The 24520-nt window shown below is 60.3% G+C and overlaps 1 protein-coding gene across 1 annotated transcript in view; it reads left to right on the top strand.

Moving 5' to 3' along the window:
• The window catches only part of IGF2R (insulin like growth factor 2 receptor), a 96183-nt gene extending 76358 nt beyond the window's left edge, over positions 1-19825 (top strand). Inside the window, exons 32-48 of the mRNA XM_016152752.2 lie at positions 485-611; positions 1253-1372; positions 1692-1948; positions 2260-2478; positions 4018-4167; positions 6317-6478; positions 7551-7758; positions 8098-8244; positions 9301-9535; positions 10245-10381; positions 10769-10883; positions 11742-11888; positions 12481-12668; positions 13638-13824; positions 16119-16268; positions 17194-17263; positions 18033-19825. Of these exons, the coding sequence (XP_016008238.2) occupies positions 485-611; positions 1253-1372; positions 1692-1948; positions 2260-2478; positions 4018-4167; positions 6317-6478; positions 7551-7758; positions 8098-8244; positions 9301-9535; positions 10245-10381; positions 10769-10883; positions 11742-11888; positions 12481-12668; positions 13638-13824; positions 16119-16268; positions 17194-17263; positions 18033-18449 (3036 nt within the window). The 3' untranslated portion in view covers positions 18450-19825. The remainder of the gene's footprint in view (positions 1-484; positions 612-1252; positions 1373-1691; positions 1949-2259; positions 2479-4017; positions 4168-6316; positions 6479-7550; positions 7759-8097; positions 8245-9300; positions 9536-10244; positions 10382-10768; positions 10884-11741; positions 11889-12480; positions 12669-13637; positions 13825-16118; positions 16269-17193; positions 17264-18032) is intronic.
• Positions 19826-24520: the final 4695 nt, after the last annotated feature.

A 24520-nucleotide genomic window follows, 5' to 3' on the forward strand; every position in this document is an offset into this window, starting at 1 on the left:
GCCGCGTCTGATGTGCCACGTCACCGTGAGGGTTGGCAGAGGCCGGGCAGCACAGGCATCGCGGGGTGGGCACATGCCGAGCGCGTCCCCGCAGGTCTGTGGACGAGAAGCCCCCGCGCCGCGCACAGCAGGCCCGGCCACGCGGGCGGAGAGGGCGCGGGGACCCCCGACCTGTCTTTTCATGTTGTTCGTAGTAACGGATTTCAGTTCTTTTGTTTTTCAAAACGTTGGCATGACGTGCTCATTTGTGACTCGCAGTAGTCCTGAGCGTCTTTGTCCACTCTGTCCCCACCCGCCGCCCTGCGCCCTGGGGTCAGGAGACTTCCTGGCCCCAGGTGCGTTCCCGGCTGCGGGGAGCCCGTCCTGACCTCGCTCTGCCAGATCATGCCCCCCCCGCCCCCCCCCCCCCCCGGCCACACCGGGACTGAGCCGCGCGGAAACGGCTCGCTCGTGCCGGCAGCAGCTCCCTGTCCTTCGCTTGCAGAACTCCAGGCCCATGTTCATCAGCGCGGTGGAGGACTGCGAGTACACCTTCACCTGGCCCACCCCGGCCGCCTGCCCCGTGAAGCGCATGGAGCACGGCGACTGCCAGGTCACCAACCCCGCCACAGGTGAGGCGCCGCCACTCGGCAGCCGCAGCCGGGAGGCCTGGTGCGACGCGGGCAGCAGCGTCCCGTCCCGTGTGTGCATCGGGCCTTCCCCCCCGGAAGCAGTGTGGTCTGCGGGCTCGTGGTTCCCCCTCTGTGCAGAGGAGACTGACATGTCCCTGGAGGCCATGCTCCCCGTGACCTCTGTTTCTGAAGCCGCCCGTCCCACCCACTTAGGCTTGCAGAGCTGGCTGCAGTCAGTCTCCTTGTCACCTCTGAGTTCACGTGGGATGATTAGGAGAGCCCCAGTGACTGTCTGCCCCGGGGTGCCGGGAAGGCAGCTGGAGTGAGGCCACTGGGCCCTCCCGCGTCTCGGCTGGAGTCCTTGCGGCTGCCGTGGCCCAGCTCCAGGGGGAGGATGATGCTGTGAGCCGCTGTCTTCTGGGGAAGGAGGCGCCATCTCATAAATCTGGGGACCGATGGCCCTGTGACACGGGGCCAGCTAGTCAGCATTTTTAGGACCATGTCAATGAAGCGGGTGGTGATTCGTGGGGAGAACTCAGAAACCCCACTAGCCAGTGTGGTCCACGTGCGAGCACACTGGCGAGGGCCCCCTGAGTCTCGGCCCCCCGGAGTCACCGCGTCCCCGTCCCCGTCTTCTGCAGGGCACCTGTTTGATCTGAACTCCCTAAGTGGCAAGGTTGGAACCACGGCCGCTTACAGCGAGAAGGGGCTCGTCTTCATCAGCGTCTGCGGGGAGAACGAGAACTGCGCTTCCGGCGTGGGTAAGGCCCGCGACACCCTGCCTGCCTCCTGCCTGTCCCAGCCGGGGTCACCCCTGGCCTCCGCATCCCTGTCGCAAAGAGCCGAGTAGAAGCGAAGATCTCCTGCCGCAGTCAGCTGGCGTGGCGGGGCGGGCGGTGGGGCTAGGGGGCCGCGTGATCAAATGCTAGATGTGTGACATGTGCTAAAACCACGAGGCACGTTCACAGTTCCGAGCGTTAGCTGCGGGTGGGAACGTCTGGACGTGCAGAGTTCTCGTCAGGAACACGGCCGTTCAGGTCCGCAACGGTGTCTCCCCTCTTGCTCTCACGCCCGGCGCAGGGGCCTGCTTCGGGCAGACTAGGATCAGCGTGGGCAAGGCGAGCACGCGGCTGACCTACGTGGATCAGGTCCTGCAGCTGGTGTACGAGGAAGGGTCCTCTTGCCCCTCCAAGACCGGCCAGAAGTACAAGAGCGTCATCAGCTTCGTGTGCAGGCCCGAGGCCGGGCCCACCAACAGGCCCATGCTCATCTCCCTGGACAAGCAGACGTGCACGCTCTTCTTCTCCTGGCACACGCCGCTGGCCTGCGAGCAGGTGGTGAGTCGCCGGAGCGCGCGTGGCGTCTGAGGACAGCGCGCCCGGGGCCCGGGTGTGCCCGAAGCCCAGGCGTCACCACCAGCCGCACTGCGGTTCACGCGGCCCCTCGGGAGATGCCCCGTGGCTCTCATCCACTCCCGACGGTCCCAGTAACATTGGTTCACGGGGCCCAGTGAGTGACCAAACGTTTGGGGACATTAATCCACCCTTCATGTTTTGTTTTTTTTGTGCGTGTCCAGCTTTTAAATTCTCGGGGGCGGCTTAATGGACAACGTCGCTTAGCGTCCAGCGAGCTTCTTCCTCTTCCGCAGGTGGAATGTTCCGTGAGGAACGGCAGCTCCATCATCGACCTGTCTCCCCTCATCCACCGCACGGGGGGTTACGAGGCGTACGACGAGAGCGAGGACGACGACTCTGACACCAACCCTGACTTCTACATCAACATTTGCCAGCCGCTCAACCCCATGCACGGGCTGGCTTGCCCCGCCGGAGCTGCCGTGTGCAAGGTCCCCGTCGACGGTCCCCCCATCGTAAGTGTGGGGGGACTCAAGGGCGGAAACAGTTTCTGCAAGATTTGTGACAATAACCTTCACGTTGTGTTCCCTGCTTTCAACAGAGTTAGTTACTCAAGCAGAAAAAAGGGGCAAGTGAGCCGGGACTGTGTGTTGCGGGACCTTGGGGAGGGGTAATTAGGGGTTCGCGAGCTGTCGGCCAGCGATGATGAGCAGGAGGCCCTTGCGCTGTGGGAGAGAGCGTGAACGTACGTGTATGGAGACACTCTTCTGTGTCATGGTGGGAGACTCAAGGTTGACCCTGATCGGGGAATTTCTTACACAAAGTGCAAGAAAGAATGTTGACCGAGCTTGGTTTCTTGGAAATACCTGCCTCGTGTCACTGAAATGCTCGCGTGAAGTGCAGGCACTTCCTTTCGGTAATTGACCGATAAGGACAGAAGCAGGTTTGCTGATAGCTAAATATTCTACTTTGAAAGTTTTGGTTTTATGCTAGCATTTTTTAGTGTAGATTTAGATCCTCAAAAGTTATCTTCATGAGTTATAGTGATGTTTTGTCAATCCTTGGTAGGTTTTATCATTTGAAAGGCGTCACAAAAGCCGTGTGTTTCTGTGTTATTTAAATAGTGAGTCATGCTGTAAAGTATCTAGATGTCCTTTTAAAAGGTAGACATTATCTGCTGCATCGTCGGGGAGAAATGCTGGGCGTGGGCGGGGAAATTGGCCAGGATGTGAATTTCACAAAGTCGCAGCTCCGTGGGGGTGGAGGGCCCGCAGCGGCCACATCTCCGCAGGAAGCGCTTTTGTATGGTCCTCTCCAGAGGCGCAGCTTGGGCTCCTTGGTGAGTCACAGCCTGAGACGTTCGACCTGCTGGGTGCCCTGGTTCAGGTTTTTAAGAGTTCTGTAATTGGAGAGGGTGTTAGAATACCGTGGCCGGAACAGCCCTGCTGGTGGAGAGCGTCACGGCTTCGTTCTCACACTCACTCTCACGCACGTGGGTCCCCTTCCGGGCCGTCCACCTTTCCTTCCTTTCTGTGTTCATTTTCTCAAATACATACTGAGCAGCCAGCCCGGGTCCGACGCTGTGCTAAGCGATGAAAGGCAGTGGGGGACGAGCCCTGGGCCCTCTCTGAGGACGGAGGGGGGCAGTCCTGGCGCAGTGCCGGGTGCCAGGAGATGGCCAGCGTGGGCAGGGGTGCAGCTTCCCCCTCTCATTGTTGGGTGACAGAAGACCATGCAGCATTCTCGCTGTGACTGGCGAGAGAATTCCTATGGCCTAGAATCTTTGAAAATTGACCATGTTTAGAAAGAGGGCCGTGTCAATAACCATAGGATCGAAGCTGATTGACTCCCATAGGATCGAAGCTGATTAACTCCCGAAACAGAGTGTTCTGTGTAGCACCTGAACGTCAAGACGTGTCAAGTGAGCTGATGTTAACCCAGTTTTTTAGATGCTACTCACTTTCAAAACTGATGAGGTGTAATTTTTGCAATTCTGTAATAACCTGGAGAACAACAAATTTCCTAAAATGTTGCTTTACTTTTTCTTTGTTTAGGATATTGGCCGAGTCACGGGACCTCCAATACTCAATTCCGTAGCTAATGAAGTTTACTTGAATTTTGAGAGCAGTACCCCTTGTTTAGCAGACAAGCATTTCAACTACACCTCCCTGATCACATTCCACTGTAAGAGGGGAGTGAGCATGGTGAGTGCCTCCTGTGTACAGTCTAGAAGCTACCTAGAAGAGGGATTGCTGGGTCATGTGGTAATTCTAGTCTTAATTTTGGGGGGAACCTCCATACCGTTTTTCATAGTGGCTGCACCAGTTTACATTCCCCCCAGCAGTGTCTGAGGGTCCCTTTCTCCCCACAACCTCTCCAGTGCTCATTGCTACTTGTCCTGTTGACGACAGCCCTTCTGGTGGGTGCGAGGTGGTATCTCATTGTGGTTTTGATTCGCATTTCCCTAATAGCTTGTGAAGTTGAGCATCTTTTTCATGTGTCTGTTGGCCGATCGATCATATGTCTTCTTGGGAGAAGTGTCTGTTCAGAGTCTCTGCCCATTTTTTAATTGGATTGTTTTCTGTGGTCGAGTCACATGAGCTCTCTATTTTGGACGCTGGCCCCGTCAGAGGCGTTGTTTGCAGACGCCTCCCGCATTCGGGAGCTCGCCCCTTCGTTCTGTGGTGGTTTCCTTGGCCGTGCAGGAGCTTTCTAGCTTGATCTAGTCCTGTTTTTGTCGTTGTTGCTGCTGTTGTTTTTGCTTTTACTTTTCTTATTCTTTGAGGTCAAATTTATAAAATCTTCTCCAAAACCAAAGTCCAAGAGTTTAATACCTGTGTTTTCTTCAAAGCAACTTACCACTTCATGTCTCATGTTTAGGTCTCTAATCTATTTTGAGTTAATTTTGGTGCATGGCGACACGATCTTTTAACTAACATTGCTGATTTAATTCTCACTGGGAAGTCTGACAGACTTTCGGCAGCCGGAGTCACCTCACATTCAGAAGTTAGCAAACAAAAGGAGACCCCTGGGACCAGAGCCGGTCCCGCAAAGCCATGCATGTGACTTCTGAGGAGGTTATTGATTTCTGCTTTGTGTGCATTTAAGGAATAACACTGGCTTCTATGATAATGAGTACCATTTTGGTACACAGAGTTCTTTATGCGTGTTTTCTCTTGACCCCCCCCTCACTGAATTAGGAGCATGTGGCCTGATGTCACGCAGCTCTGCAGTGGCAGCGAGGCCCCTCCTGCCGCTCGGGAGAAGAGGTCTTTGCTCTAGGCGATCCGGCTGGACAGCCTCTAATCTGTGCTTCTGAAGTCCATGAGGCTGAGAGAACTTAGTCCTTTGTCATGAACTGACCGAGGCTATTTGTCGCCTGCGTTTGTCCCCCCTAATGGGACTATTCCTACCTCTCACTGCAGAAACGTTACTGTGCTTGATCACGAGACTGTGTGCGCGTGCGTGTGTGCATGCGTGCGCACGTGTGCGTGCGTGCGCGCGTTTCCGTGGTGTCTGGTGAGGAACACCACATAACCGCACACCGCCGGGTGGTCAGCGCCTGCCCTCCTCCCTCTCCCCGCCGGCCGTCCCGCGGGGGGCCGTGCCCTGGGCTCCCGCTCGTTCTCAGAGCAGCTGCTCCTCGAGACCGTTCAGTGTTTACATGTTTTTAGAGACAAGAGCTCTCACGCTGAATATTTATTCCAGCTTTGGAAAGATTTTAAAGCTATTTTTCTTCCCCTGTGGTTTTTATCTTTAGTGGAAATACTTATTCCACTTGAGTTTCTAGGAAAAAAGATTCTCAGTAGTAATGACAAATGAAATTCCGAATGAGCTGCCTCATCTGTTTTCGTGGCTGTTCTCGGACAGGGGAATAAATCTCATGGATTGAAAGCATGCGGCCTGTGCAGCGCCTGGCTGCAGAATGTCTTGCCCTCACTGTAAACATCTTGTTTCTAGAAAGGGTGGCGCGGAGCACTGGCTTTCCCACCCTGCGGGGGCAGGGTCTCGGTGTCACACGCTTCTCTGTCGTGACACTGACAGACGCCCGAAGACCTCCCCCCGTCCTTCTCTGAACTGCTAGCATGGAGCCTCGAGACCCTAAGTCCAGGGCGTGGCCCGGAGGTGGCGAGGGGTCCCGGCGTGTGGCAGGCTGCCCAGCGGCGCAGTGAGCTCAGCCTGGGTGGCTCCAGTGGTGGTGACTGTCCCTCCCTTTAGGAGGGAGGGCGCCGGGGGTCCCCCGGAGCGGCCGCCCTCTGCAGCCCCGGCGGCAGGTCCCGGCTTGGAGAGCAGGGCGAGGACCGGCGCCTGCGTCACGCGGTTTTCCAAGGACCATGCCCCTCTTCCGAGCAGGGAACCCCCGAGCTGCTGAGGACCAGCGACTGCGACTTCGTGTTCGAGTGGGAGACCCCGCTCGTCTGTCCCGACGAGGTGAAGGCGGACGGCTGCGCCTTGACGGACGAGCAGCTGCTCTACAGCTTTAACTTGACCAGCCTTTCGAAGAGCACCTTCAAGGTAACGCCCGGCGACCTCGGGGCGGCCGCCGGGGTTCTCGCTGGTGCCCACTGTGCGTGAGACGCTGTGACGTCTGTGGCCCCCGGAGGACACGTGGCCACTGTGGCCACGCGCAGCGTGGCCGCAGCATCGGCCTGTCGGGGCTTCTGGCCCCTGTGGCTAACTGGTCACTCCCAACACGAGCTGTGCCTCCTGGTTCAGGGTGTTTCATTCCTTAGGGTTTGTAAGGGTTAAATAACCCAGCACTGTCAACAGGGGGCCTTAATGTCGCAGATGCTGAACAGGAGGTGGCTCAGGATGTGCTCAGTACCACGTACACGAGGGGGGGCCAGGTCAGAGGCAGCTGGCAGAGGCCACGTGGAGTGCCAGCCCTTGCTCAGCCCGGCTGTGAGAGAGAGAGGCAGCTGCTTTGCTGACCACGAGGATGGCCGTAGGGAGCTAGATGTCCCCCACACTGGAGATGCGTTTGGGCCCATCTGCCACCAGCCTGCACGGCGTGGGCTGTTCTCTGTGTCCATGAGGCCACGGGCATCTTGGTCAGTGACAGGCGGACCCCAGACCTCTAGGCCTGTGACCTAGACATCCTGAGTGATACGGCAGCCGATGAGGGGTGACCCTGACTTGCGCCCCGGGTCCCGTGACGGAGACCGTGGCCGGGCGCAGGCCCCCCCGACAGGTGTGCAGAGGGCAGGGCGGGCGAGAGCAGCAGGCGCACGTCCGATCACGGAGCAGCCACTCCGTCCTCACGTCCCCGTGTCGCAGGGGAGGGCGTGGCTTCAGGAAGGGGGAGGAGCCACTGGAGGTCTCACAGGTGGCCCGCTGCCGAGGACGGCCACCAGGAGGGGCAGGCCGGGGGGCGGAGGGAGGCGGGTCCTGTCCGCGGTCGGTCGGGGGGAGATGCCCAGGGGCGGGCGGGCGTCGCCCTCCCGAGCAAGGCCGGGACTGGCGGGGAGGAGGGCGCGGTGCGGGGCTCGGGGCGCAGCACGAGGGCGCAGCCCACGCCACCTCCCTGCGGCGGTGGCGCTGCCCCCCGGAGGTCCGTCCTCAGCCGCACGTGCTGTTGTCTGTCCAGGTGACGCACGACTCGCGCACCTACAGCGTGGGGGTGTGCACGGCGGCGGCGGGCCCGGACGAAGGCGGCTGCAAGGACGGGGGTGTCTGCCTGCTCTCCCAGACCAAGGGGGCGTCGTTCGGACGGCTGGCGTCCATGAGACTGGATTACAGGCACCAGGACGAAGCTGTCATTTTGAGTTACGCCAACGGAGACCTGTGTCCTCCAGGTAAATCCGTGCGGCGGGCCGGCGTTGATCGTGCTGGCAGCACGGAAGGAGGCCCGGCAGGGGGAGAGAGCTGGGGACCAGGCTCCGACCCCGGCGAGCGCCAGGCCCTCGGTGGCATCGTGGGCGTCCGTCCAGCCATCGCGGATGAGGGCTCCGGCCTCAGAGCTCGCGCTGGCCTGTGCACTGCTGGCCACGCCGGCGGTGGCCAGGAGGTCCCGAGGCTGGTTCCGGGGGCCCGCCTGGAGGAGGGCCTCGCCGGGCGGCTCTGGGCGACCGCGCCGGGAAGCTCAGCCGGCGTGGTGCTGGCCGGGTGCCTCACTCCGGTGTCCTTGTTCCCAGAAACCGAGTACGGCGACCCCTGTGTGTTCCCCTTCACGTTCCGCGGGAAGAGCTACGAGGAGTGCGTCGTGGAGAGCAGGGCGAGGCTCTGGTGCTCCACGACCGCGGACTACGACCGCGACCACGAGTGGGGCTTCTGCAGGCACTGTGCGTCGCCCGGGGGGCCTGGGCGCGGGTCTGGGCGTGGGCCTGGGGGCTGTGGGCGTGGTTCTGGGGGCCTGGGGGCTGTGGGCGCGCGCCTGGGGCTCTGGGGGCGGCCTGCCCCCCGGCTCGCCGCCTGGGGCTCAGACCCCGCAGCTCGGGGGTTGCATCCCGTGTGACGCCCCCTTGTCGGGGCCGCTTTCCGTGAGGGACGCTCTGAGTCGCTTGGGGGGTGCAGTGCGTACCCGCAGCAGGGGTCACACGCACGTGCCGGGCGGGCAGCTAGGCCCACTCACTAGCTCAGGAGACTCGTGTCCACACACCAGTTTTCAGCAGTGGTGACTGAGATCCGTGTGCAGAGTTACTGCCGGTCACGGGTGTGCAGGGTGGCGGGTGAGTGATCGGGACCTGCAGAGGGTCACGCGTCGGCTGTCTGCTGTGCGGCGGATGCGGGCCGGGACCTGGGGCTTTCACGCCGAGCCAGGCTTAGCTCGCCGGTGCCTGTGGTGGTCAGAGGCTGGTGACACGAGGGAATCCTACGAGCGGGTGTGTGCAAACTCCCGTGACTGCCCCAAACTCCCGTGACTGCCCGAGGAACGGGAGATGAGAAAAATGGGGAAAAATCATTAATTCTGGTACGGGGTCAGAGAGAACAAAGCAATATGTTTTAAGGAATTATAGATGTTGAATATACCAGGGACTACTATAGTTTTGAGGCTTGTCGTGGCAGGAATTTTCTCCTGGTTTGTTGGATGAAACTCAAACATTTTTAGATAATGGCGGGCATCTTACTGTAATTTTATTTTTGTTATTTGTGCATTAATCGAATTTTAATAGCTGTGTTCGGGGAACTGGGCTAGCCCTGTGGGGTTATTAAGGAGTACGGCGAGGGACTCTCAGCATCTTCAGGGTTAAGATGTCTGTGCAGGAAGCAGAACGAGATCTGGCCGGGGTGGGTGGGGGGCCGCCAGTGCCGGCCGGCGGGTTCCCGTCAACGGAGCAGGGGCGGGGGCCAGCCGAGGCCGTGTGTGGTCTGACGGCTTCCCCGCCCGCCGTCCGCAGCAAACAGCCACCGGACGTCCTCGATCATCTTTAAGTGTGACGAGGAGGCCGACATCGGGAGGCCCCAGGTCTTCAGTGAAACCCGTGGGTGCGAGGTGACGTTCGAGTGGAAGACGAAGGTCGTGTGCCCTCCGGAAAAGATGGAGTGCAAGTTCATCCAGAATCACAAAACCTACGACTTGCGGCTGCTGTCCTCCCTCACCGGGTCCTGGTTCTTCGCGCACCAGGGCGCCTCGTGAGTACCGTCGCCGCTCACCACGTGCGCTGTCAGTGAGCGGGAGCCGGGGGTTCTCGACGGTAGGGGGCCCCCGGTGCGTCGCCTCTGACTCTCGAGGCGGGACCGCCGTGCGGACTGAGGCACAGGGTGGCTCGGGTGCCTCGTGCTCTCGGGGGCAGCCCGGAGGTGTCAGGCACGGTTTGCAAGGCAGAGAGAGGTGGACAGAAACGGAGCCTCAGAGCCCAGAGAGGCCGTCGGCCGGATCCCCTTGGTCTGATTCGGTCCGCGTTTGTGAGGGGCATCATCGGGCACTGGGTGTCTGGGAGGCTCATTCCCCCAGTTCCTCGGCTCAAGCTCCTTAGGCCATGGTGGCCCGGGGTTCGTTAGCTGTGCGGACGGCTCCCCACACAGGGCGCCCTGCGCACAGTGCCTGCCTGCTGCCGGGCGCTCTTGACCCCTAAGCATTCGCTTCATGGGGATGTGGACTTGGAGCCCTCACAGCCCCTTGAGTGGGGTGGACAGCTCACCAGGGTTGGGCTACTGCCTGTCCCAACTCGAAAGCCCTCCTCAGCCCCACCGCGTCCCCAGATCTGTCCCTGGTCCTGGGTGGAGTGCCCTCTCAGTCAGCGCTGGGGATGTCTGGGGTAGGAATTCATTTCAGTGCTGCGCCCGAGCGCGTCGGCCGAGACTGACCTTGACCTGCCCGTCCCTTTGTGTCGTTTCGTAGGTACTACATAAATTTGTGTCAGAAAATATATAAAGGGCCCCTGGACTGCTCCGACAGAGCCAGCATTTGCAGAAAGAGCGCCTCGGGGGAAGTGCAGGTCCTGGGGCTTGTCCACACACAGAGGCTGGACGTCAGAGGTGAGGCCCGGAGCCCTGGGCAGTCACAGGCGCCGTGGCTGGGGGCCGGGGCTGAGGTGGAATGTCGGGGCTCCCTCTGAGTCTCTCCCCAGCGGGGGCCGCATGCCCAGGCTCACAGGTGTGTGAGCAGGCCTTCCTGCGGGGCTGCAGGGTGGTCACACGGGGACTCACTGGGGGTAACTCAAGTTGTTAACCTCTTAACAAGTTGGGGAGTAAAAATAGAGACTGGGGCTCAGCAGGTTGCAAGGTGACCTGGGGGTGGGTAAGTTTTCAGAACGCTAAACCCATTTGCCATCCTGGTTCATGGCGTGTAATGGACTTGCGACGTTGAAGGTTTTTATAACACACTGGAAATAAATAACATCTGTTCGATCTTTTGTGTTTCAGAGGACAAAGTCATTGTAACTTACTCGAAAGGTGACCAGTGTGGTGAGAACAGGACCACGTCCACTGTCATAGAACTGACCTGTGCAAAGACAGTCGGCAGGCCTTCGTTTACGAGGTGGGCGTGCGAGGGGCTCCCGGGGACCGTGGAGCCTGTGCCGGGAGCACGTCAGAACTGCTCTCCCTGGCCGTCGCTTGGGGTCTGTGAACGTGCGAGCAGGGTCACAGTAGGGAGAGGACTGGCTGCTGAGAGTTGGGGCCCGGGGTGGGAGCCGGGGCAGCTGATCGTCTGCAGTGAGCACGGCTGCCCCACACCAGGGAGCCTGCTGGGGCCAAAGCCGCCCTGTGAAGCAGCGTTTAACTGGGCTCCGTCTTCGAATGTCATAGAACCAAAGGGGCATCGATCGGTGCCAGCCAAGGCCAGTGTTCAAGTGGCCTGTCAGGGACCCACAGACAAGTGGGGCCGGCACCTGGGCTGCTCTTGGAATCTGCTAGAATGCTCTGGGCAGTTCTGCTTGTGGTGCTAATGGGAAGTTTGGCCAGCAGAGGGGGCGCGCGAGCTGCCGTGCGTGAACCAACGATTCCTCGCAGAGCTGGGCTCCTGCCAAGAGAGACCCAGGGGCTGCTGCCCAAGGCTTTACTCGCTCCATGAGTCTAAAGCTTGTCAAAAGATTCGCAGATCTAGGAGCAGATTTCTTCGGCTTTTAGATGTTACACAGTTCCTAAATTTAGGAAAACTATGCGAAGCCAGATCCTTGCCCGCTTTTCACATTGTGGGGGTGCCAGCCGGCCCTTGCGTGTGATCTCGAGGCGAGCGGGTGGGGCAGCCGTCCCGGGCCGGAGCTCGGAGGGGGGTGGTCTCCTCGGGGACCTGGGGCTCCCGGGCAGCGCGTCCTCGGGGTGCGAGGCCTTGCGCTGCAGCCCCTCGCTCGGCCGCGTCTGCGGGACGTGACCGCGTCCTGCCGCCCCCTCGCAGGTTCGACGTGGACAGCTGCACGTACTACTTCAGCTGGGACTCGCGGGCCGCCTGCGCCGTGAGGCCGCAGGAGGTGCAGATGGCGAACGGGACCATCACCAACCCTGTGAGCGGCAGGAGCGTCAGCCTCGGAGACGTGTATTTTAAGTAAGTGACTCACATCGCTCTGAGCACTGCAGCGTACTTAACGTTAAACCAGCAATTCCGATCTCGCCGGGCGGGCCGCGCTGCAGTAAGTAGGCTGTGTGTTTTAGTTGCTGTCCCTGGGGAGTCATCACGTTTTGCTTGAACTGAGGGAAAGCATCACTCAACTATTAAGTTTTAACGGCAAAGATTGTGAATTCCCTCGAGTACAAATAAAGTTACTCGTTCTCCCTCACTTCCTGATAAACCCAAGGGTCGAAGGCCAGACTTCCTGAAACGATTTTTCATCAGGACCCTGTGGGCTTATCAGCTCGTGGAGAAAAGTCAGTAGTGTCTGCTGGGGCAGTTGCTGGGTCCAGTGGCCACGGCGACTGGCCGTGCCTGCCGGCTGTGCCCAGGGCAGGGCCAAGCGGGAGGATGCTGGGGAGGGAGGCCGGCGCCTGCCGGAGTGTCTGCGGCTCGTGGACGCACCACCCAGGCTGGGCGGCGGGGCACCCGCAGCGTCCCGCAGCTGCGGGGTGGTGCCCGGACCGGGGCCCGTAAGGAATGGCTTTCTCAAAGGACTGCCGGAGTCACTCCTCTTTCATCTCCTCAGGCTCTTCAGGGCCTCTGGGGACATAAGAACGAATGGGGACAAGTACGAGTATGAAATCCAGCTTTCTTCCATCACAAACTCCAAGAACCCAGCGTGCACCGGCGCCAGCATCTGCCAGGTCAAACCGAACGACCAGCACTTCAGCCGGAAAGTCGGAAATGCCGACAAAACCAAATACTACGTTCAAGGTACTCCATCTCTCCAGCGTTGCGACGTGTCTAAGTTCCTGGAAGGAAGGGCTTAACTTTCATGACCGACCCCGCAGTCGAGGTCGCTGGTACAGTTCAAAGCCAAAGTCGTGGTCTGATGCTGCCTTGACGTGCACCGGGCAGAGCGGGGCCGGCGGCCTGGGTCTCGGCTGCCTCTGCGGATGCGCCTGCCTCTCGCCCTCCTCGGCCCTCTGGCTGTGGCCGAGTGGGCAGTAGGGCAGTTGGGAGAGGGCTGAGTCCACCCAGGGCCCCTCACTTCTGGCACCAGCTGCGAGTTCGGGGAGGGGGGCTCCCATCACGGCCCCGAGGTTCAGTGGTTCCCTGAGGACTCGAGGACTCACCAGGCCGTTACAGTCACGGTTAGAGCTTGTCGAAGTCGGCCACGTGGAGAAGCAGAGGGCAGCGTCCGGGGGGAGCCAGACGCTCCCTCGTTCTCTCCCTGTGGGGTCGGGCGTGTTACCGGCCCAGCGTTGGTGACGGTGTATATGGATTGTTGCTAGCCAGGGGAGCTCAGCGCCCCTTGGTGGCTTGGGTTTTATCGGGGCTCCATTGCATAGGCCAGGTTGGTCGGTTGGTCGGTTGGTTTATGGGCCGCTGGGCTGGCTGGCTGGCAGGTTGATTGCTTGGTTGTTCACCTGCCAGTCTTAGTCTACAGGTAGGCTGATGGCACATGGCCAGCCTCCACTGCAGAGCATGTGGTTAACTGAGGACGAAGGCCAGACCTCCTCTGGGAGGAGGTTCGGGTCCTTCCTGCACGCTGGCTTGAAGGGGGCTCCGTCGTGCGTGTCCAGGGGTCTGCGGGGAAGAGCGCACGTGGAGCATCCGGTGGAAGACACTACCTCGGACTTTAAGTCTGCGCGAGCTCCTTGCAGGCTCTGGAGGTGAACTCGGCCCGCCACCAGGGCTCAGTGCTGACGCTCCGGGGCGCGCGCGCCCCTTTTTTGACAGATGGTGACCTGGACGTGGTGTTTACCTCGTCCTCTAAATGTGGCAAAGATAAGACGAAGTCTGTCTCCTCTACCATCTTCTTCCACTGCGACCCTTTGGTGAAGGATGGCATCCCTGAGTTCAGCCACGAGACTGCCGACTGCCAGTACCTCTTCTCCTGGTACACCTCTGCCGTGTGTCCCCTGGGGTAAGTGCGGGGCCCTGGCATCGGCCGGAGTTGCTGTCGGTCGCTCTCCTCTTTGGACGGACACTTACCCAGCCGCCTCTCTCAGAGCTTAGCTCAGGCATAAGTTCACATGTGTGTTTACCCTGGTGCTTTGTTGTGGAGAGGATTAAACACACACACAGCCCAGAGGAAGTGACAAGGTCAACCCCACGTAGCCAGCACCCAGCGCCCGCAGTTGTGCACGCCCCACCCTCTTGGTCCAGCCCACGGCACCACCCCGTCACCCCAGCAGCCTCGGCCTTCTGCCTTTGTGTGCCCCGGGCCCCGAGCGCCCCTCGCTCTCCTTGCTTCTTCCTCCTGCTGGTTTGTCCCCTGCCCCCACCCCCGGTGGTTCCGGGGAGGCAGGGCCGTGCCTGTCTGTTCCCAGCACAGCTTCCTGTTTCAGCACAGAGTGCTGTGTGGTAAAGGCCACTTTAATGTGAATGAAATATTTTTTTCATGTGAATGAGTGAGGGGTTACTCTGCGGATCCTGAAAAGTATCTGTGGGCCAGGTGTTCACGGGAAGTGCACGTTTCTGCTCTGAGGGGCTTCTGGTGACCGGGCCTCCTCGTGGCCTCGGGGGACCTGCCTCCGTCATGTCCCGCGGCCTTCGCTTCTTGGCCCAGCTACACTGCCAGTTAGAGCTCCTCCTCCAGAACAAATAGTTGTAAACCGCTTTCCTCGTGGGTTTTTCTTCTGTCGTATCTGGCTGGCTGTCATACAGAAGCTTGTCATTCTCTGTCCTGAGACTTTAAGGTCGGAGGAGACCGAGGTCTTGCCATGTCACCTTCCTTTCCCGGCGAAGGGACCCGCAGCCGGCAGAAAGCAGTGACAGGGACAGTGCGGGGAGATCCAGGCACATCTTCCGGACCTTAGGTCAGCCGTGTCTTACATGTCCCGGGGGCGCTAGTCCAGAAAACAGTCGGCTTGCTCCTGTTTTCCAGGAACACGGATGTAGGGCAAATCTCAACGAATCTCTAAACATTGGTGCCGCATGAGCAATGTACGCGGTGCCGTGAGGTCAGCAACCGATCACAAAAAATTACCCGAAAAACAGAAACACGTGGGGAAACTAACACTCACTTCTAATCACAGATCGTAGACGAAACCGCAAGCGGACGCACACTTAGGACCGAGGGGCGGGAGGGCTCCCCGCGAACACGCGCGCTCCGACTGGCCCGGGCTGGTTCTGGCTCCGAGGACGGACTCTGCAGGGCGCTCACACGAGACTGTCCTGCGCTGCCATACCCCCTGAGCAGACAGCGACACACGCAGCCAGGCCGGAGCCGAACTCGGTTCTCGCTGATGGTTCGGAACCCAGGCTGTCTGGCTGGATTTTGACGAGAGCGGTCACTCCTGTGTGGTCCAGTTGGTGGTTGTCCTCTGACCCAGTCAGTTTGAGTGAAACGTTTTTCTGAATTAACCGCCGGCGTCTTCAGCGTCCGACTTCGCGGCGCGGGCATGGCCTGCTGCGCTTCCTCCTCTTGTCGCGAGCGGTTCCGTTGTTTCTCGTCGCTGCTCTCTGGCTGCGCGGGGTGGGGCAGGGTTTCCGTTCCTGCAGGCCCCGTGGCCCCGAGTGACTGAGGGCCGGAAAGACCAGCAGCGTCAAGTCATTACACAAACGTCCAGCTCTGTGAGCAGAAAGGGAAGTCAGCGAAGACGTTTCTGATTTCACACCATGAATGTCTGATGTCACAGACATACTCTGCTTTTTCTCATACATGGGTTGGAATTGTGAAATTTCAGCTGATCAAACCGACTGTGTGTGTCGCTAGCTCTGCCTCCTGGGACTTAGCAGGCCTGACTAGAGGATGGTTCCGTGGGGTGCCTGTCCTGTGCCCCGCAGGGTCCCGCGGCTGTCCCCCAGCCCCGTGAGGCACTGAGGCTGTGTCCCAGTGGGGGGGGGGGGCTGTGTGGAGCTCTCCCCACTATTTCTTCCCAGTCAGCAGGGCTGTAGGCCTGGAACATGAGTGTGGCCGGCCTGTCCCCCAGGCCTTTGCTTCCTTAGCGCCTCTGTGCCCTGGGAGCCCACCAGAGGCACGGGCGAGGGCCGAGGAGCGTGCCCTTGAAGCGCGGCTTTGCCCGGTCCCGCAGCACGAGGCAGCGTCTTGGGCCCGCGTTCCGGCCCTCCTGCCTGAGCTCGCCGTCAGCAGTGTGCTCACGGCTGGTGGCTCGTGTTCGGTGTGGCGTTCGCGGCCAGCGCCACTCCCCGAGCTGGGGCTGCTGGGGTCTGCGCCCTGGCGGCAGCGTCCCGAGTGCTGTGGCTCCCTTCCAGGGACTTCGATGGCGCGAGTGCCGAGGAGGACACGCCGGAGCACACGGGGCTGTCGGAGAGGAGCCAGGCCGTCGGGGCGGTCCTCAGCCTGCTGCTGGTGGCGCTCACGGGCTGCCTGCTGACCCTGCTGCTCTACAAAAAGGAGAGACGGTGAGGACGGGGGCGAAGCGAGCCCTGGCCGGGAACCCCTCCTCGTCCTCCCTTTCCTTTCCTCCCCGCGAGCCCCAGTCCCGGAGCTCTGTCAGCCCGTGGGCGTGGTCTCCACGTGCGTTTCTTGGACATTGCACTTTACGAGGAAGTGTCCCTTTGACCAGAGCCGTGAACCTGCTCGGGTGCTCGGGTCAGGTCTCACCTTGCGTGGCGGGCGCTGTGTGTGCTCGGCCTGGCCCGCCCGTTCCCAAGATGTCAGTCTCTGGGTGCGTCCCACGTTGGACAGACATTAAACCACCTGTCACGGGTGGACCTCCTTCCGGTCTGCCCTTTCCTCCCGTCCCCCCTCCTCATCACAGAAGCGAGCATTTATTAGGCGCCCGCTGTGTGCCAGGTACCACCCCGTCCTCCTGGCTCCCCTCTGCTGGCCGAAAGGGCGTGTGCGTCGTCACGTGGGGCTGTCCAGCAGGTGGCTGTGTCGCTGGCGGACGAGGCCCGGGGCTCGGAGCCCTGTGCACACTTGGCCCTGGCCGGTGGCAGAGGAGCCGGCCATGTCGGGGGCCCCTGTCCTCTTTCGTCAGGCAGAGGAGCTGGAGGCACAGGGGTGTCGAGAAGTACTGCAGAGGCCCTCGGGGGGTGTAGAGTTGGGGCCGAAGGTCTGGGCGTGAGCCGGCCTGGGTTGGTCACGGGCCCTGGCAGTCTCCGCACAGCCGCGGGGCTGATTCTGAAGTGTTCCTGCCTCTGAGCGGGTGCGTGACCCTGCCGCCGCGGGCTTAGCGTCCCCAGCCGTGCGGGGGTGCGCCGGGGCGGGGGCGGGCGGCGCGGCTCCTCTCTTAGCCAGTACCGGAGGGGCCCGCTAGGAGCAGCTGGCCAGTGGGCGGCTTGAGCTACTGCTTCTGCCCGGAGTGACTGTCGTCTCTCGCAGGGAGACGGTGATGAGTAAGCTGACCAACTGCTGTAGACGGAGTGTAGACGTTTCCTACAAATACTCAAAGGTAATTTCCTGCCTCCGCCTCGCCCCTCGCAGTAGCGAGCTGTGGATGTTGTCATACTCAGTCAGTGAGGATCAGAAAATCCTCGTCATGGGCAATTTGAAGTAGAAAGGAAAAACGTCATCTCCCATTGCTTTTAACCCTAGCACACTTTTGTCTTTTTCTGTAATTCGAATTTTTCACAATGTGGTTGCAACTGATTTCCTAGAACATTTAACGGTTTAGGTGGCTCTTGCTTTTTTTTTTTTTTTTTTTGGCTATTCTAAAAAATGTTATACTTCGTAATGGAAAGTTTGTGCATTTGGCATTTGGTTGGTTTCCTTCAAATAAATCTCCAGAAAAGAGGCATTTTGTGGGCCAAAGGGCCTGAATGTGCTCACGGCTCTGTACGCGCTGCCACGCCTTTCTAAAAGGCTTACCTCGGACGTCACCCCCCCCCCCGTGTGGCCCCTCCTTCTCAGCACACGTCCCCCTCCTGCCCTGCCCCCTGGGGCACCCGGACCCGGCTCTGGGCGAGCGCGGGGCGGGCGGGGCGCGGACTCGCCGCCCAGGCCACGCTCCTGCCCTTGTGCCACCGTGTGCCGTGGGCGGGCCTTGGCCGGAGCTGGCAGCTCCAGCCCGCGCCTTCCTCTCCCCGGCGGGGACCTGGGGCCGCGGCGGCTGCGGTGGGCAGGCACGGAGGGTCCCCGACTCAGGCGGGCCTCGGAAGGAGGGTAACGGAGGAGCGGGGCAGGGTCTGGGGGTCTCCGTGAGCTCTGCTTTGCCCTCGCAGGTCAACAAGGAGGAAGAGGCGGACGAGAACGAAACGGAGTGGCTGATGGAGGAGGTCCAGGTGCCGGCCCCCCGGCCCGGGAAGGAAGGGCAGGAGAACGGCCACATCACCACGAAGTCCGTGAAGGCCGACGCCCTCACTTCCCTGCACGGGGACGACCAGGACAGCGAGGACGAGGTCCTGACCATCCCCGAGGTGCGCGTTCACTCGGCCAGGGGCACCGGGGCGGATAGCGCACAGCCGATGAGACACCCCCAGAGGAAGGTGCTCCGGGAGCCGGGCGACGCCAGGGTGGGGCTGGCGAGGGGCGAGAGGGGGGGCCGGCCGACGCCCCGGCCTGTGCCGCCCAGGCCCGCGAGCTCTGGCGGCCTGGTGTCCTTCCACGACGACAGCGACGAGGACCTCCTCAACATCTGAGCTCCCGGTGCCTGCCGGGCACGTGGGCCTGTGGCAGCTCAGCCAGGCCCTCCGACCAAATAAGACTTCGACTCGATGATGCTTCTATCATTTTTGCCTTTAACAAAAACTTTCAAAAGGGAAGAATTTTGTGGTGGGGGGAGAGATTGAGGAGGTCAGGCGCCGCTCGCCCGTGGCTGCTCGGCCATCGGGTTGAGGCATCACGCCAGTTGCCAGAGGGTGGTGCCCGGGGCCCGGGTTTCGTCCCAAGTCCTCGTCCTCACGAGAGCACAGCTGCCCTGCACGCCACCGCGCGCATGGCCGATGCATCCGGGGACGGGGGCTGTCTGTATTAGCGGGAAACCCTTGCTGCTTTAGGCCCTGTAGGGTGTCTGACCATTATATTTTAGCATTTAATTCTCTCCTCCTATTTATTGACTTTGACAATTACTCAGGTTTGCGAAAAAAAAAAAGAAAAAAAAAAATACAACAAACCGCCCACCGCGCAGTTTCTTCAGCCGACAGGAGGCGACATGCTGGTTCATCCACTGCCGGCCGGGGGGCTGCGTGCGCTGGGTTGGTTCATATAAGGTTTTGAGCTAGTCAGTCATGTATCCTCTCAGTTAGAACCCTCCCTCTGTCCCTTCCTCTTGGCTTTCTCTTTCGTAAGGGCGCGCCCGCACGTGCAGGGGTCCCTGAGCGCTGGGCTGGCGACTCGCCAGCATGCCTTCCGCCGGGGGCGGCCACCGCGCTCTGCGTGACCTGCTCAGCCCCAGGCGCACAGAGCACATGTTTCAGTATTTCTTTCGCCGGCTGGCGAATTCAAACAACCCACCCAAAGACAGGTTTTGTGTGTGTGAGAGAATGGAGATGCCGGAGAACACGGCTTTTCCCCAGCTTCGGGGTATAAGGTCCCATCTCTTCAGGTTCTCATGATACCACCTTAACCGTGCTTATTTTTTTAAGGAAAAAAAATAAAAAAGTGTTTATCAACCATTCGACCTATATAAGAAGCCTTAATTTTGCACAGTGCGCGACTCGCGGAGATTGCATGCAAGCCGCAGGCTGGAATCGCGCCCCTGGCGTGGCACCTGGACGCCAGGTGCGGGCGGCCGCAGTCGGGCCCCGGCGCTGCCCTCCCTGCCCCGGCTCCTTTCTCGAAGTGTTTAATGGACGACTTTTCTCTTATTCTAGAATTGTATATACACACAATTGTAGTCATATATCGAAAAGCAAACCGCCCTACAGAATTCCTTGGTTTGTACTCTGTTTGGCCGGCTTATTTGATTTCAACATGAGTGTATTTTTAAAAATTGATTTCTTTTCTCATTTTTTTTTCAATCAAATTTACTGTAATATAAGGTATTCAACAATTTCAATAAAAGATAAATTATTAACTCGGTGTCACTGCTTTTTCCCCTCGAGAGAGAAGGGCTGCCGAGCTCGCGGCCAGCGCCGCCGCGCACCTGTCCTCCGGGAAGCGGCGGGCGTCGGCGTCCGGCCGCAGCACGCGCACGTCCGCCCCAGAGGCCCCCACGAGCGCAGGTGCTCCCTCGCCTTCGGGCCGCTTCAGCCGGGCCTGGTTTCCTCTCTCCTGAGAGGGCGGCCCTCGGGGCCTTCCCTGTCCTCCCGAGCATCGGCCGGGCGTCTCGGGGTGCAGCGTTCTCCTGGGGGGCGCGCTCGCGCAGATTCCGGGTCTTCCGTCTGAAGCGAGTTACTGACTGGGAACGAGAGCTTCCTAGCGGTCGGTTATGCGAAAGGAGACAAAGCAGGACGTTACCACGGCACCCGGCCTCAGAGCCAGCGCCCGCCCTTCATCTCGGCTCACGATCCAGTTGGAGTCAGTTACCTATCATTCTCTAGGATTTTGCAATCTCTCCTGATAGACACTCCGGGGTCTATAAAGCAGTGGTCCCCAACCTTTGTGGCCCCAGGGACTGGTGCTCCTGTGAGCATCTAATGCCCGAGGATCTGAGGCGGAGCTGAGGCGGTGATGCTGGCGCTGGGGGCGGCTGCAGATGCAGATGAAGCTTCGCTCGCTCACCTGCCGCTCACCTCCTGCTGTGCGGCCCGGTTCCTAACAGGCCATGGACTGGTACCGATCCGTGGCCTAGGGCTTGGGGTCCCCTGTTAAAAAGGTTTACGTTACAGCCCAGGAGTCACTGGTCCCTGGGCACTGTGTCCAGGGGACCACTCTCTCGGCCGCCCCCTCCTCCTAAGTCACAGGAAGCCGCCGGGGTTGGAAGGGGCCCTTGCAGGCACTCACTCGCCCTGTGGGCAGCTCGATGGCGGGAGAGCCCTTCGTCCGCAGCCCGGGTGGCCCACCTGCCCCAGTGTGCAGCTCACGGCCGGCCCGAGAGAGCAGAAGCGCGCACGCTGTGCCTGTTGTCCTAAGAGTCAGATGGTGCGGGCGATCGGGATAACTAACCTAGACGACCTCTCCCCCTAAGCCCCTGAAAGCAGAGTGACTGTCCTCGCCGGCTGTTACAGGTAGTTTTAAGAAAACTTGCTCTGATAGCAAATAGGAATTAGACTCTCATCAGGGAAATGGTTTTATTAAGAGTACAACCTTGGTATTTTCTTTTGGCCAACATTTTGAGACCATCTGTCGAGTGGCAGAGAAATGGATCCCGGGGACGCTAAGGAAGGAACAGGAAAACCCTCTGCCGAGGAGACCCAAGGAAAGGGGAGCCCTGGCTCTCACGTGAACCTTTAAAACAGTCAAAACCAGTTCTGCCCCTGCTGCAACATGCACGTGGCGAGTCCTGTAGGAAGGTTGTCGGTCACCTGGGTGTTTAAAAAAATGCTTCGGGATAGTCCCTTTACGTGGGCCGCAGACCTAGTGGCACGTAGGTCTCGCTTCTCTTCTTGGAAGTCGGGTCACAGGGGGATCATGTGCGTGTTGGGAGCGGGTGGTGTGGACAGGGTCAGGCTCAGAGAACCTCCCTTCTCCGGCTTCTGAAGAACACACGTCACTCAGCTGCACGCACACAACTTGCCTCTCCCGTGGGACTTCATCCACCACTTGGGTTTGGCCTCTCGTGCCCTCGAGCTAAACCCGGGGTGCCTCCTGGGAGGAGGGGGGGTGGTTGGGGGGGTGTGGACGCCGGGCTGGGCAGCTGGGCTGGGCGTCCCGGGGCACCTGTTGAACTCAGGCCGAAGAGATGGTGTTCCGGGTGGGGAGGTGACATTGTGCAGGCCCAGAGATGACCCAGCTGTGTGGAGTTTGGGGACAGGGTGGCTGAAGGAGGCCCGGACCGTGAAGCGTCACGAAAATCACAATAAGCTCTGTACACTCGCCCGACAGCAGTTGGGAGCTGTGGCAGGGCCAGGTTTGCTTGTGAGGAAGACAGAATCAACAATGTAAAGAAACGGAGGCACTGTGGCTTCCAGAAACGGGGCGTGGGCGGCCTGGGCCGTGTGGGCCCCGGAACGCCTCCGGCGCTCCGCCTGGAAGGAAATAGAAAAAGCGTTTTCCTTCGTGACGGCGGGCGCGGCCCAAGTCAGGTTCGTTAGGGTTGTTAGTTACTTGTATTTCTTTAGCTCATTCTATTTGGTGTTTTGACCAGTTTGCAAATCAGGTTCGCTAAAAAATAATCTATAAATCTTTAATGTTATTTTGATACTCATGATATTAGAGAAGCCGAGGACACACAGAGCGGGGTACAGCACCCCAGAAAGAGCCCAGACGGGACCAGGTGACACACCTGGTGACCCATGGCTTCGGATCTTTTTTCTTCTCTTTTTAAAAAAATTTGAGACAATCAGAACATACAGGAAATGCGAACAAACAGGACAACTAAGCCCGTTTTCCCTGCACTGTTCGAAGGTTCCCTCTCTGATGCCCCACCATCCCTGGACACCTTCGGGCGCTATCCCATGTGAGCACAGCGGAGCCACCTGGCCGAGAACAGGGTCACGGCCCCCGCCGCACTGCCCGCCCGGAGAAAACACTGGGTCCCCTGGCGAAGGGCTCAGCCCCACGAGGCTGGCCACCGCTTCAGGTGACACAGTCACTAGGTCCCCAGGGTCCCCACAATTCTCTCCGACTTGGCTGCAAGTCGACGTTCCCATGAGCCCTTCACCCTTGGATTTGATTATCCTCTAGAGTGGCTCACAGATCTCGGTGTACCAGGATCAGTTTGCCGGAGAGTGTGAAGGACACAGGTGAACAACCAGGCGACAAGGGACACAGGGTAAGGTCGGGGTGGGGGGCGCCTGTCCCTGTGGAGTTGGGGTGCGTCCTCCCCACGTGGCTGTGCTCACCAGCCTGGGGGCGCCCCCAGCCCTGGGCCGTCGGGGTGTTACAGAGCCTTCTGCAGGGACCTGTGATCAATTAATTATGAACTCTTTGCAACTCTCCCTTCTCAAGAGAATAGGGGCTTTGGGTGGAGAATTTTGACTTTCTAGTCATGACGGTCTTTCCTGTGATCAGGAGCCATTCTAGAGTCACCTCAGAACAAAAGACAGTCCCCTCGCCCAGGAAATCCCAAGGCTTCTGGCCCTGGCCAAGAACAGGGGGCAGAGAGCAACATGGACAGCGTATTCCGATGATCCCACAGGCGGCAGCGCTGAGCGCCCGCCTGAGGGAGGCCGTCCCGTCCCCAGCAGGGCTCATCCACCAGCAGCAGCGGAGTAGGGAGGGCTGCAGGCCCCGCGGGAGGGGCTGAGGCCGCCCCCGGTGCCTGTGGAGCAGAGGTGGGTGTCCCACGAGCGAAGGGCACCTCTGTGTGTCTGTCCGTCCTGTGTGCACACAGGACTGCCTGTCACGTGTCCTATGGCGGCGTGGCGGTTGGAGCGTGTCCTCTGCCTGGCAGCACCTCGATGTCCCCTTCTGACAGCTCTGGCCAGGGCCCGCGGGGCCCAGGCCTGTGCCGAGTTGGCCCCCCTGGCCCTGTCTCCTGGGATCCGGGTTGTTTCACGGCAGCCAGGAGGTAGTGACGCAGGGGAGGCCGCGTGTGGGTCCTGGGAAAGCCGAGGACAGAGCGCAGTGGGTCTGCTGCACCCCGCTCCGTCCCCCTCAGCCCCAGCTGCACACAAGTCAACCGGAAAACCAGCGGCGGCTTCCGGGACAGCCCGTGCTGCTGGCTGCAGAGCGACAGCCAGACAATCCCCAGGTCCTGGCTCTGCTGCTTGCCCTTTGGGTGGCTTTGGCAAGTCGCCTCACCATTCTCAGCCTCACAGCCTCATGGTGAAAGGCAGGAACAGGAAGTGAGAGTGTCCCTCTGCCCACGTTTGGAGGGTGAAGGCCGGGGGCCCGGATGGCTGGCTCCCAGCTCCGCATTTCCCCGAGGACGGCCAGGTGGCCCAGGGGGAAGGGCTGAGCCTGGGGGCCCCGGCCACCACGGACCGTTCTCTTTCATCGCTCCAGTGTGCTGACCGACAGCCACCAATGCCCAGGCCGCAGGGGCCAGCGGGGACCCTGGCGCCCCGGAGGCTTTGCTGGCGGGCACGTGGAGCGAGCAGTTAGAAGCCACAGGCCTCGGGGACAGAGCTGCTCACAGGTGGCCGAGGAGCGGTGCTGTGCTCGCCCCTCTGCCGCTCCCAGGAGCCCGAGCCCTTCCTCCTGGTTTACGGCCTCGAGGACACGTTGCCATTCACCGAGCCAGACACAGCCACACACTTGTCTCCTGGTGTCTGGGGGGCAGGAGGGTGGCTGCAGCCCGGCAGACCCTCTGCAGTCTGGGGAGAGATCCACTTCTGACCTCAGGCGATGCCTGCAGTTACAGGGCTGACGGTCTCCGTCAGCCAGAAGTGTCTCTTGCCACGTGGGCCGTCCCCAGTAGGGCCGCTCGCGCCCCTAAAGACAGCAAGGGGGAGAGGGACGCCCGGCATGACAGCCACTACCTCGTGTGACGTAACCGCAGTGGTGGCCCTGCCGCTTTGCCATCGTCCACTGCGCACAAGCCGGTCTCGGGCCCCGTGTGTGCTCAGGGCACAAAGCACCAGGAGGCAGGGGCATCGGGGCACCCCTCCCGCCTTTCCTCATCCGTCCCCCCCCCACACACACACAGGGTGTAAGGAGCACGGCAGGCTGAGGGGCCCATCGGGGGTCTCCCCGAGACTGCCTGCTGCTGTCCTTTGCGAGTCTG

This window comes from Rousettus aegyptiacus, unplaced genomic scaffold, assembly GCF_014176215.1.
Source record: "Rousettus aegyptiacus isolate mRouAeg1 unplaced genomic scaffold, mRouAeg1.p scaffold_m13_p_1, whole genome shotgun sequence".
Taxonomy (NCBI): Eukaryota; Metazoa; Chordata; class Mammalia; order Chiroptera; family Pteropodidae; genus Rousettus; species Rousettus aegyptiacus.